General features: G+C 38.4%; 1 protein-coding gene across 2 annotated transcripts; it reads left to right on the top strand.

Annotated features, from left to right (window-relative positions):
* Positions 1-3,395: 3,395 nt before the first annotated feature.
* LOC117296037 (homeobox protein orthopedia-like) lies at positions 3,396-13,625 on the top strand. 2 transcript variants are annotated; one of them, XM_033778890.1, is made up of 4 exons: positions 3,396-3,546; positions 5,657-5,811; positions 7,095-7,229; positions 12,321-13,625. In XM_033778890.1, exons 1-4 carry the CDS (start codon positions 3,396-3,398, stop codon positions 12,906-12,908), a joined length of 1,029 nt encoding a protein of 342 aa, XP_033634781.1. In that variant the 3' UTR covers positions 12,909-13,625. The 2 variants fall into 2 exon arrangements, with proteins under 2 accessions (XP_033634781.1, XP_033634780.1); XM_033778889.1 differs by having other exon boundaries at positions 7,086-7,229.
* Positions 13,626-14,198: the final 573 nt, after the last annotated feature.

Genomic DNA, 14,198 nt, shown 5'->3' with positions numbered 1-14,198 from the left:
TGGTACATTCATTCCGAATGGCTCGATGCAGTGTAAATGGTACATTCATTCCGAATGGCTCGATGCAGTGTAAATGATACATTCATTCAGAATGGCTCGATGCAGTATAAATGATACATTCATTCAGAATGGCTCGATGCAGTGTAAATGGTACATTCATTCCGAATGGCTCGATGCAGTGTAAATGATACATTCATTCAGAATGGCTCGATGCAGTGTAAATGGTACATTCATTCCGAATGGTTCGATGCAGTGTAAATGGTACATTAATTCAGAATGACTCGATGCAGTGTAAATGGTACATTCATTCCGAATGGCTCGATGCAGTGTAAATGGTACATTCATTCCGAATGGCTCGATGCAGTGTAAATGATACATTCATTCAGAATGGCTCGATGCAGTATAAATGATACATTCATTCAGAATGGCTCGATGCAGTGTAAATGGTACATTCATTCCGAATGGCTCGATGCAGTGTAAATGGTACATTCATTCAGAATGGCTCGATGCAGTGTAAATGGTTCATTCATTCAGAATGGCTCGATGCAGTGTAAATGATACATTCATTCAGAATGGCTCAATGTAGTGTAAATGGTACATTCATTCAGAATGGCTCGATGCAGTGTAAATGGTACATTCATTCAGAATGGCTCGATGCAGTGTAAATGATAATTATGTGATTTGTTGATGAATATAATGTTTATGTTTATGATGGCGACAACAACGTCCACTAATTCTTTCATACGTGATGTTTAAACTACTTTCAAATATTAAAATAATAGCATTGTTTTTCCATGTACGGAAATATTTTATGGAATGATCGGGAACAGAACTATGTTTTTAAATGAAACTTTGTTTCTCATAAAATAGTCTTCATCACGAATTTTCCAGCGCAATTTGTTTCCAAATTCTCGGGATACATTTAACGTATGTATGGGGCCTATGCTAAATCAACAGGCCATTTCATGTCAAATGTCGGCCCCCGTATACATGTTGGTCCTTGTCCATTTAACTTCTTTTAATACTTTAAATGAATGAAAACGATTAGATCACTTTGGTTCATATTCGATCAAGGTATGTGTATATAAGGTCTCATCAAAAGACCTTTAAGTAAGATATGCTTTCCAATTAGGCCTACCCACAACACTGACGATTTGGTATATTTGTCAATAATCTCATATTTGCTATTGAAGTTATTGTAAAGTAGTAACGTCACACAAGAAGCAGTTTTTAAGCATCCAATGACTTTGCTGTTCTTTGTTTTCACCCTGCGGGCGGGAGCATCTTAAAATATTCGTCCCTATATATTTATTTTTTTATATATTTTTATTTGTATTTGATATTATTGTTTTTTAATTATGTATTTGAAATTATTTATTTGCTTGTCTAATTTCTGGGGGGTTTTCTCTCTTTTTGTCACGTTATTGTTGAAAAGATTAACCTCATTTGGTATAAAGTTGTTTGTATTATTATTTGTGCTTTGAGTATACAGATTATATAATTATTCTAAATTAGTTGTTTACAAATTGAGAGTATTGTATAGTGTGACAACAGGTTTTCGAGATACAATGTTTAATTATACCGTTATACTATTGTGCCTTTTAAGGTTTATTTTGCTTTTTATTTGAATACTTTTCTTTTTGTAATACGTATTCATGTTACCTACTCACTGTTTGTGATTGTTTAATGGCTAAAAAAGGATAAAAGAGGCCTACCTGGATGGAAGTGACGTTTGACAATAATAACGCATAAATCATGATTTTTTATTTTTGTGTGGAGACTTTTCCACACAGTCGTGCCCAGATTGTAGCTTTTGCTTGTTGTTTTCCAAGAAAACACATTGAAGAAAAGTTGTGGATATATTATTTACAATGAGTATGGTAGATGGCCTTAGATTTCGATCCAAATCAGACCTTCTTCAGAAACATGAACCATGCATGAATAAATGGTTAAAGGCGTGGCTTTTTGTACTCTGTTATAACTTGTTGTTCTTTTGAGCTTCACATTCATCCAAAAAACACTCCATCTTTACATGTCAATTAGCAGAGTCCTTCATCACAGGATAAATGCACATCGTCTGTATATGCGGCAAATGGAAACCGACTTCGTTTGTTGATGAGAATTCCTTATTGTTTTACCTTTTAGTGTGGATATTTCACTCAAAACTTTAACGGATTTATCCGCCATTATCTCATGTTCACCAGGCAAGAACAAACTATTCTGTTTAAGGTTACATGTATGTTGTGCCTTGGCCACAACAAATGATAAAAGTTTAGACACATTATTTGTAGACACATTGTTCATATCCTATTTTCTACAGTTGTTGTTGTCGTTGTTTTTGTTGTTGTTGCTAAAGCAGATGCTTATGTTCATCTTGTTGTTAAGTAAATAAATAACTGACATTTAAACAAATATTATAGTTATTTCTGAGGCAATGTGAATATACACGGAATCCCTTTTGGCAAGATATACATCACATTTTGTTTAATATTGTATTGTCATCACCGTGAATATTATTTGAGCTTCAAATGAGTCGGCAGCACGTATTATTGAGAAACTTTTTTTAATTTCCTTAGAATGAGTTTTTAATTGGTGTTTTTTCTTTCATCTTAATTAATGGGTAATTTCGACCACCCCCCCCCCCCCGGTCCACGTGGCAACGACCGGCCGATGGTTATAAGAAACAATGCGAGGATACGTGAGGAACATGCTAGGTAAATGAAACAGCGCTGTCCATCTCTCATGATGAGAAAGCAACAAACGGCTTGATGGTCCAGTGTGATGGCAATGCCACTCAGCTTCCGCCACAGACAATGCATTCATTCACAGCCTTTTAACATTTCTTATGAGCTTGGAACAATGCTGCAGTAATACGCAGCCCAGCGCCCATTGTGCTGTCAAGACAAAACAAATATGCCCGCGTAATGAGCTAAATTATAACAACGATAAGGGTACAGTGATTATTACAATATGATCACGGCGATGTTTGCCCGGGCAAAACACAACAAAGCCGCAGGCTTATTTACTCCAGAATTCTCTTTGTCGGAGATAGATATCAATAATGTTGATCATAATCATATCACGCCCCGTCAAACATGTCTGTCAACTCTCGTCTTATAACCACTTGTTACGCGCGTGCAACATTCAAAGCCAATCACAAGCCTTCCTTCGCGCACATGCAAATAAAATTATCTCACCAAGGGCCAATTAGATGGCTCGTTAGTTCCAGCAACGATCCAATCACGGTAGCAGACACATGCCTGAAATCAGCGCCCCCCTCTTTCTCAGCTTCCTATTGCCTCTACCGGCTGTGACATCTACTGGCATTACACGCAGTGATTTTAAAGGATACCATTTGATGTGGAAGAGTGATTAGTTCTTCATCAGTCGGCCAAATGAACGGACTGCGACTGAATCTACCGGACACGTCTCTGATGGACATGGAGAGGGTTTTGGACCATGCATCGGCGATGCATGTGTCTTCGGAGTCACTACTATCCCATGCCGTTTTGAGTGGAAAGATGGTGCAGTCGCCAATCAATCACAGTAAGTTTACGCTTTTCTATCTCCATCGACGTGTTCTATTGGTATTTCGCGTATTTCAGTTAGTGCTTTGGTTGCCATGATTTCTTAACGGTGCGCAATTTATTGTAAAACTTTAGAAATAAATGTGATTATCTCAATAGAAAATGTGCGTTGCTGTTTAAAATGAGCCCGCGATTTACAAAAAAAGCGAGAAGGGAATAACACTGTCGACTCTCCATCGGTCCAGTTGGGGATTGTTGAAAAGGATAACACCACATAAACCAAACTTCAGTTATGTTGTCATGTGCAATCATTCATATTATTTTAACTACCACTTGTCTTCTGTGATGTGAAGAACTTGTCCATCTATCTTGAGTTAAACACTCCCAAACCGTGCGTGTCAGTCTCAATTTGAAGATGTATCCAATTATTGCCGTAGGAAACCCAATTTGAAATTTTTTTTGTTATCTATATTTACGAAATGGGTTTAGTTTACCTTCTAGAAACCTGGGAATAAACAAACATGACACACTATTTACACTAGAACCATTATTTTCTGCTATTTGAATAAATGCAATCCCATAAGAATGTATGTGTTCATATAGTTGCCAACGGTTAGGGATTTATACCTACAACTGTTTCACTCGACTTTTTAAAGTATATAAATAATGTTTCACTTATTAGATTTAAATCAAACTAGATTTAAATTAAAGTTAGTTTTAGTTGTTTAAATCCATTTAGGCCTATATTTACTGTTAAACACAAGCGTTGAAATTTTAGTCAAAAAGTTTGTTTTTAAACTGCCAATACGCGAAACAGTTTGATTGTAATTTGTTCAGTCAAGTTTCGAGGCTTTGCTTTAGCGAATCATAAATAAATGCAAGATGTTTCGTTTTACTATAGAGATTATGTTTTTGGACCGGGGTTGATCGGTTCATTAAGTAAATATGTAGTTTTACTTCTCAAGGAGTTTGCCTATATCATCTTACCATGTACTAATAAAGTAAACCACATCCACCCTACTAGGAAGAAACTATTAGATGAATAGTAAATTTGCAGATACAACCATTTGTACATCTGGTTTTTCTCAATAACAGAGTATACTGTTCGAAACGTCGAGATCCAATCGGCTCTTTTAAGAGCCAACACTCCCACATAAGAGATTCACACTATGTCATTGTTGTACCCGCAAATTTACTATTCGTTTTGTAGTTTCTTCAAGTTTGTCCACAACATGCAAAACTAAAAAACAAGAAAAAAAATTCTATTCATCTTGATTAAAAATATCTAGTGAAGTGAAAATAAAAAGGGATGAAGACATATCTTATTATATTCAACAAATTGTAATCATTTAAAATGTCGATGAAATCAGCCTCACAATATTGTGTTTTAACAAAACACTTATACCATATGCATTTTGTATGTGATGGTGGTGTCACAAGGTGTCGGGATAACTGCCGCCTTAATTGCCTACCGCAGTGGGTTTTTTGTTTGTTTAGATTCTGAAGTTTTGTTTGAGCTTTGTTCAGGCACAATCAAATAGCCTAGGAAATCATGTCAGTTTACACGCGTAAACATCCAGTGGACATTCAAGAATCAAGAATTCTAAACTGATAATGAACCTTTGTTGGTCTTTATCCGTTGGAAATGAAAATAATTATTTATACTTATAAAGCATACAATTTATTTAACAATTAAAGCCATTATACACTTTCGGTAAACAGTGTTGTCCAAGTCCCACACTTCGTGTATCACAACGTATATATAAAATAACAAACCTGTCAAAATTTAGGCTCAATCGTTCATCGGAGTCGGGAGAAAATAACGGGAAAACCCACTCTTGTTTCCCCGCGTTTCGCCTCCATGACATGTGTTTAAAACAAATCCGTAATTCTCGCTACCGAGAATTGATATTGTTTTAATGTTTTCTCAAAAAAGTAAAGCATTTCATGGAACAATATTTTAAGAGAAGTCTTTCACCATTACCTTCTGTAAACCCTGTAAGTTAATTGTAAATCTGTGAACTTTCTTTTTTTCTGTACCGAAAGTGTATAATGGCTTTAAGATTGATGAAAAATCAGCCTCTTTTGCCTATTCAAACGATTAAATATAAGTTTGTCGTTACCTGCAGATAACAAGGGAGAGTGTGATCCGCATGGTCGGCCAGTAGAGAAGCTGCAGTATAGTACAAGTAACGAGGTGAGCAGCACGCCAACGACTACTGGTAGCCCGTCAGGAGACGGCCAGACCAATCTAGCAATCTCGGTCAATGATGATGATAAACAGGTGAGATGTGAAGCCAATAGAAACCACACATCAACATAATATCTCCCCCAGTAACTCAATTTGAAGTTTGTGTACATCAAATAATCGAAATTGGGATTTACAGGTGTAGCGATCAAACAATGCTAAATTGCTGTTGCCTAAAAGCTCGATGTGTTCTTAAAAGGACCTCTAGAGTACGTGTACATCCCATCAGAATGAAAGATGTTAATATATTATTAGCTCGGTTCATCTCAACTAACAATTAATTATCTTGTTAACATCATAGTCTTACAAGTTTTAGCATCAAACAATGGGACAGGTGAATGAATTGCATCATAGTCTTACAAGTTTTAGCATCAAACAATGGGACAGGTGAATGAATTGCATCTGAAAGTGAGATGTATTCTCACTTTCCTTAGTTATAGAGACACTGGACACTATTGGTAATTGTCAAAGACCAGTATTCTCACTTTATGTATCCCACTTTATGTATGCATAAAATATCAAACCTGTGGAAATTTGGACTCAATTGGTCATTGAAGTTGCAAGAAAATTATGAAAGAAAAAACATAGTGTGCTTTCAGATAGAAATAAGGGGCTTCTGGCCAGAAGTCTTTTATTATTTTAGTGAGAAATTACTTCTTTCTCAAAAACTATGTTACTTCAGAGGGAGCAGTTTCTAACAATGTGTTATACTATCAACAGCTCTCCGTTGCTCGTTACAAAATAAGGTTTTATGCTAATACGTATTTTTAGTAATAACCAAACGTGTACTTCAAAAAAAATATTTGATAAATAAAAACATTATGGGTTAAATGGATTAGAATAGTAAAGAACACACTGCAGAGGGTGAAAGTAAAACGAATCATAAAGAGACACACACTTCCGTAGCATATCAAGATGGGCGTGGCAGTAACGCCTCCCATACTCTGAGTTAGAAATCTTGACATCCCAAAATAAATGAATTTAAAAAAAACTTGAGAATGCTCAAAAGACTGGTTTGATACATGACAAAAATCTAAAAGAAAAGTAAACAAACAAACGAACAAACAAAAAGGGATTCAATTATTTTAATTGTCACTGACATTTTCACGGGCTTATCTTTTCATTATGATGCTGCAAAATGAGACTGTGTTAGTGAATGTTACCTTCAAGGGAAACGAGCACTATTCCTTATTGAAACAATAATCGATAACAAACTTCTCAGTTTAAATTCACCCGCTATTATTCATCCATTGTGATTTATTTGAAAATCAAAACAATTTTGTAAATATATTTCGTGTGTTTACACGAAGGTGAAACAGAAGCGTCACCGGACAAGATTTACACCTGCGCAGTTGAACGAACTGGAAAGGAACTTTGCCAAGACTCATTACCCAGACATCTTTATGAGAGAAGAAATTGCCATGCGCGTTGGCCTCACTGAGTCACGTGTTCAGGTAAGAAGATCAAACTCAAATTCTTCCACGTTTTCTTTGTTATCAATGTCAACAGGTTTTGACGTGACGTTTGCTCGAAATTGGGAAACTAAAAGTGACTAAAACGTTTTTAGTTTATAGATGTAGGGAACTGACTTGTTCCGAGTAAGAAATTGTAAGAAATGGTAAATCTCTTAACAATAACTTTGGTATTACTATAAAAAGTAATGACAACTTGGGAAGAAGCACTGCAACTATTGATAATGTATAACATTCTGAGAAGCGATTCCCTTCTAAGAAATAGAGAAAAGATTTCAAACAAATTTCAACTGAGAACCTGCGTCGTCACAACCGCTACAGATTTTGGGCGATATCTCAGAATTTCTACCACCCTTTAAATTACATTTGAACATAAACAAGTCAGTTTTATTGTAACAATCGAACGGTTTGCCTTTTAATATGTCCACCCTCTCATCAATGAATGTCGTTTTTAAATCATCAGCTTAATATACGTAAATGCAGTGAAAATAGTTTTAACTGTCTCACCTCTTTTTGTCTCGCCTCTTAAAAGAGGTGAGACAGTTGATATAGTGTATAATATAGTTTCATGATTGCTTCTAGCGCTATATTGTTAGAACTCCAGAGAAAATCCCGGGGTGCCCTCGCTCGCTAGTTGGGATCTACCCGAGAGGGCGATCCCCGGGGTGTACAAACAGATTGGGTGCGTTCATTTAGCTCCCCCGGGTCGACCCCGGTGTGTGGCGGGTGTTTTTTCCCAGGACGAACGTGTGCAGATAATTACCCACGTTCGTCCTGGAAAAAAAAACGCCACACATCGGGGTCGACCCAGGGAAGCTAAACGAACGCACCCACTGTTTCCGATGATACCCCGTACATATGTTTTGCCCAGACGTCTAGGTAGAAAGGGATGTTGTTGCTATGTGTATGTTACTGATAGTAGTCTGTACGGGTATGGTAGGTCGCGCTCACTCTGTTCTCAAATAATATCAAATTGGACATACCGCGGATAACGCAATCTAAACAAATCACAGGGCAAAATCCAAGTATGTAGTGTTATAATTCTTTTGAAGTTGTGACATGTTTTATGGAATATTTTACGGCGGCATTTCACGTTCGTATTATACTACCGTGTACAACATAGAGGAAGAGTCCTATAGGGCCCCCCCCCCCCCCCGCCCCACTTATCAATAAAACATTAACGCCAATGTTGCTGTCCTTATTGTACCTCTACATTGAACTGGGCCCGAAATGTTACGATTCTGTTGAATTTGGTGAAGCATTTTATTTCAAGCTAACAATATGTTTAGCGCTGTCATTATGCTTTGGGTTGGTGATTTGTCGTATGTCAAGGGCAATTTATTTGCATCGAAAGGGAAAGTCAACCACAGTTACACAAACGCTCCCCTGGGTCGGCTTTGTGCTTTCATTTACTTTTAATTTGATCTCATCTGTAAGATAAAATTCCAAATTAATCCCATAAAACTCATCCCTACTAACAAATTATATTAATTTGGAAACTTGCTTACAATTTGGACGGCTGTAAATTAGACACACGAGCCAAATGTGCTGCACGACGGGCATGTGTGGGTGAGCAAGTGGGCGTGTCTTCACAGTTTGTCATGGTGGCAACCATCTTCTTCTTCTTCGTCCCCTCCATCTGCAATGGTGCAATCTACGGTCATTCAGAGGCATAATTGATCATGGAAACAGAACAAAAATCCTTCGAAATTAGAGTTGTAAACTGTTGGTCTTTCGGATTTTGCCACTTAAAATTGCCATTACAAGACATAGTGCAGTTTCAGATGATTTCAAAGTGCATGTACTACGCAAGGGCAAAAACAGTCGAGTTTCCTCTGGATACGCCCTTGCTTCTGAATACCCACGTTCCTACAGAGCTAATCTCAGATCAATCTGAGCGGTTTGAAAAAAATGTCGTCTCCAATCACGCTGAGATTTTTTTTATCAGCAGCTTTAAAAAGTCCCACATTTCTTCGTATATAATTAATCTCTGAGCGATCTGATGAGCGGCTATCTCCGATCCTGCAAAGGTTTTACCAGCCGAAAATGTTTGTCCCCGATCACACTCAGAAGTTACGACCACATTCATTAGTACAGAATTAATATCAGAGCAATCTGAGTGGTTTGAAAATTGTTCCTCTCCGATCACGCTGATATTCAACCAATAGCTTCAAAATCCCCACATCTTTTAGTATGTAATCGCAAAGCAATTTGAACGCTTTTTGTTTGTCTCCCATTCCACTGAGATTGAACAAGCACCTTTAGAACATCCACGTTCATTGGAATAGAATTCATCTCAGAGCGATCTTAGAAACTAAGCAATTTGAAAGTCAATTTTTACATATTTACAAACTATTAAATATAACTGAAGAACAGTGGCAGGGGCGTCAATCCGTCTTGAAGTGTTGGGGGACATAACATTTACGGCGTGGGGTCCGGGGCCCGCTTTAGGGCCCGGAATTTTTTTTAGCCCGTAGATGCTCTCTGGTGCAATCTAGTGAATCTGAGGGGTGATGTTCCCCCTCTCAGATGTTGGAATTTAATGCCTATTTTTAAGCTATGATGCACCTATTCTTGCTATCATGGTTATTGTACCTAAAAAGCAACTCAATTATAGCTTCGTTATATCAATATTGTTTCTGCATTCTAATGCTCAGACGGCGTTTCATCCCTATCATCACCAGACCTATTAGACACAAGTTTTATGTGGCAAATCTCTCAGAATGGAACAGAACATCTGTAAAATGTGAGCAGCAGTAGAACCTTTTGGGTTGACAACATCTTTTGGGGGGAAATCTGTCGAATCTTTACGGCATGGGTCCGGGCCCGCTTAAGGGCCCGGGAAAATTTTGCATTCTAGATGCTCTGTGGTGCAATCTTAGGCCAATAAGAGGCATACAGAACGGAACAGAACATCTGTAAAATGTGAGCAGCAGTAAAACCTTTTGGGTTGACAACATCTTCAAGTGCGGATCTATGAACCAAGTTTTAGGGGAAAATACTGTAAAATAGTGAGCACGTGAGTGTGAAACCTTTACGGCATGGGTCCGGGCCCGCTGAAGGGCCCGGGAAAATTTTGTATTTTTAGATGCTCTATTGTGCAATCTTTAGGCCATTTAGCGGCCAAATGGCAAACGAAACAGAACAATGAGCTGTGTGTGAATATTTGTGTTCCAGTGCTCCACAATTCTTAGTGCAAAACACGATTTTCATAATAAAGGTGGTCACACGACAAGAGGGAACATTGATACTGTGTCCCCCACCCTTCGAAAATGGGATGGGATGGGGTGGGGTAGGGGTGGGGTACATCAGGCTGATATTTGTGTTGGCGCTTTCCTAACAAAGACAACTATCAGTGCTTCCCCACGGATGGTTTACCCTTCTGTTTGAATGCACCAGAGGTATCACCTCTGCTCAACCCAAGATGGGGCACATTATTAATAGTATCCATCTTTCTGTGATGCTCCATTCATAAACACAAACTCAGGTTATCGTCATAACGTCGTTTAATCGTTCTCGTGGACAAAGGATGCTGCTATGAATCAAAATGATGGTACAGTCAGTGTAACAATGAACTCTGTGATTTGGGCATAAACTCCTTAGTATCATTATTAGTTTTTACACAATTGATAACTGTCGTGTGATCATCAACCAGTTGTTAGACCTAGGGGACAAGACCTTAACTATCGGTGTTGGATTACGGGCTTTTACTGCCAGAAGATGCATCAATAGCATTCACCCAGCCCTTGTATAAAGGCTCATCTTAAGAGGTCATATCCAGTTTCGATGTGGTCATGTTTCCCACTGGGTTATTTCACCATTATAAGGTCGCCCTGTAAACTAATGCTAACAAATAAATGTATTTTTCTTTGTATTTTAGCCGTTGCACTTTTTGCTATGGCAAATGAAAATTTTCTTTAAAATGGGTCAAACACTTTTGAACAAAAGAGGGGCATTTGTTGGGGCCATACTTGAAATGTCCATCAATGTTTCGGGGGAATACATCCGTAGATATTCTCAACTAGCGTCATGATGCAAAACGTTTAGTGTATTAAAAATGTGGAAAAAACAATCATTGTAAAATGTTTGTACGGTCAGTACAGTGATGGTGATATTCCTGTTAATGACGATGTTGAAATAATCCGGCAAAATGCGATTTCTTTATCTTTTAAAAACGTACATCAACATAGCTTATAAAGTTATAACGCTTATATATCACTTTTAAGTGCTATATATAGTTGTTACTCGCTATTATGTTAAAACATTTATAGCGAGTTGCAACAACAGGTGGTATACACATCAACAATTGTTTAATTACGATATATATTTTGATTGGTATCATTTTAAAAACACAAGCAGCCTAATTAATCGCCAGTCACTCGACTCTGTGTGAAATTGAAGATTCTCAAAACGGTTACTCAGTTTTATTTAAAAATGTGCAAGAAATTGTTAACCTACGTCATGTGATTATTTAGCTTTACTAAACCTAAGCGGCAGCTTGGTCATTAAAATTCTTTGTCGGGAAGACATTTATTGGAACTGTATGGTTGAATTGTAACTTTGTCGGTCTAAATTAACGGGGATATCTTAAAAGATATAAAATGGTTAACTTTGAGCAAGAAAATCATTTGCTTGTGTTTGTCTACACCGATTGCCATAAGTACAGATACAAACTGAAGAATATTTGGAGAAGTGCACGTAGTGGTAACCACCTATGCCTATAGCAAGAAAAGTCATGCCGACGGATAATGATTTAAAAACACAGAAACGCTGCGACTTTCTGCGCAACTGCTTGCCGTAAAACTAAAACCAAAGGCATATAAGCCTACAGTTTGGTAGAATCTGTATAGTTGGGCTACATATGCGTCAACTTGAATGTCATTTCACACGGCTCAAGAGAAAGACTGCAAGTTTCATTTCAAATAATGTCAAATATTCAAACGAATGCATTCAAGTGAATTGGCCTGCTTTTTGCGATCTGACCGGGAAAAGGTATAGTTACTTTTAATTTTTATAAGCATTTTGTATTACCGTGTAAATTAATGTAATGTTTTGAATGTATATATATTTTAGGTCTGGTTTCAAAATCGCCGCGCAAAGTGGAAGAAGCGCAAGAAGACCACCAATGTGTTCCGGTCTCCAGGCTCTCTACTACCCTCACATGGTTTACCGCAGTTCCCTTCAGCCATGGGGGCAGAATCGTTCTGTAACTTCCACAGTAACGTGGATTCGCGAGGATGGCCGACATCGATGCAAATGTCTCAGATGGGAGGGGCACCCCCATCATTGACCCTACCTCCGACATTACCTCGTCAGGGCCTTGGCCAGTCCTTATCTCAGATGGGTGGCATGGGAGGATCTAACGGCATCGGACAGTCGGCTGCTTCAAACCTGCAAAATCTCACTGGTGGGCTGTCTATGTCAGGTAACAACCCAATGCAATCCATGTACCAGCCCAATTTCGGAGGGGTCGCTACGGCGTCGTCGGCCGGCGGAGTCATGCCGAGCTCACCGACTGGCAACACCAACGTCTCGGCCGGGGATTTCTCGTGCTCAGCGGTGATGAGTGACGGTGGAGATATGTGGAGAGGGACAAGCATCGCTTCCCTTCGGCGGCGAGCCTTGGAACACACAGCAACCATCAACGGCATTTTTAGATGACTATTGACATTAGTCCCTTCTTCATCATTAGAAATTAGAGTGAACAGACGTTTAAAAAACTGTAGAACACTGTGATTGGATCGATTGCGTGTACACGGGTTAGAGTGTGGGTCCCTCGTCATACGGATATCCACATTATCTTGAAATAAGATCAACTTACACGTATCTTGCCTGATGCAGGAGATTCAGTGGTATAGAGAGAGACAAATGCAATCACGTTTACCATCTTCAGATGGTTCGGACGATTCAAGCTACAACAGAGTGGGCTATAGATTCAAGGTTATTCAGTAAAACTTACAACAATTTAAACACAATAATACTCTATGTATAGTGTCTCATAAATCTCGCCTGCGCTTGACAATATTTTGACAATATTTTGCCATTTAAAGGGTGTGCAACACACTGATAAAGATAAAACATTGATGTTTTACTTGAAACATATTCTTCTCTTTTGCTTGTTACTGTATAGTTTTTGAGATATTTGGAAAACAACTAGTTTCCATCCCCGCAGGTCCATGTTTGAAAACAGTTATGGTTTTTGTTTCTGTGTCCCCTTTTCACTGAGCTTAAACTTTCGCAGGTTCGTTATTTCATAATCATTTCCATTATCCATGGAGCATCGTATATAGTCAAGTTTGCACCTGGGCATGGTTGGCTTGTGCGTAAAGCGCTCGCCTCTCACCAAAGTGACCCCGGTTCGATTCCCGGTCATGGTGATAATGTGAGTTGAGTTGGCGGTGGTTCTCTGCTGTGCCACTAGGGTTTTCCGGACCATCCGGTTTTCCTCCCTCGGGAAAAATCGAACAATTTCGATCTTTGGCTATGCTCCGTGGCCATAATGGGTTGATGTGGCTGGCAGCCAACGGGTGCCATGCATGCTTCTCGAACACATTGTAGCCGGGTCCTTCGCAATTCAGCTCTTAGCTGCGAGTAAGGATGAGTAGCCTCCCAAATTAATATTACGCCGACTGTAGTACAACCATTCCAATCTTAATCAAGAATGTGGACATGCTTATCAACCCATCCCAGTGATCTTGGATGAGACCGGTTTGGCCGAGGTCCATGAATGTGGGCCTTTTAGAGTTGGTGCCTTCTGGTGGCTTCTGGTGGATTCTTCATTGACAATATTTATCAAAATCACTAATTCACTAAATCTTTACCAGACTTGTCTTGTACATAGTGTTATTGTCGATTGACTTTTATAGTAGTCACTCTGTTAATGTGCAATATTAATAATGGGCTAACCTATTTTGTATTATCGATTGTTTTATCGAAATTTACTTTTTTTTT

The sequence above is a fragment of the Asterias rubens genome, chromosome 10, assembly GCF_902459465.1.
Source record: "Asterias rubens chromosome 10, eAstRub1.3, whole genome shotgun sequence".
In the NCBI taxonomy this organism is placed as follows: domain Eukaryota; kingdom Metazoa; phylum Echinodermata; class Asteroidea; order Forcipulatida; family Asteriidae; genus Asterias; species Asterias rubens.
Note: the sequence above shows the minus strand (reverse complement) of the source record. Positions and strands in the feature narration are given on the sequence as shown.

Coding starts and splice junctions, on each gene's coding strand:
- LOC117296037 (XM_033778889.1), top strand. CDS start 3,396: ATGAACGGACTGCGACTGAATCTACCGGACACGTCTCTGATGGACATG. Junction 3,547..5,656: donor GCAGTCGCCAATCAATCACA/GTAAGTTTACGC, acceptor CGTTACCTGCAG/ATAACAAGGGAGAGTGTGAT. Junction 7,230..12,320: donor TCACTGAGTCACGTGTTCAG/GTAAGAAGATCA, acceptor TATATATTTTAG/GTCTGGTTTCAAAATCGCCG.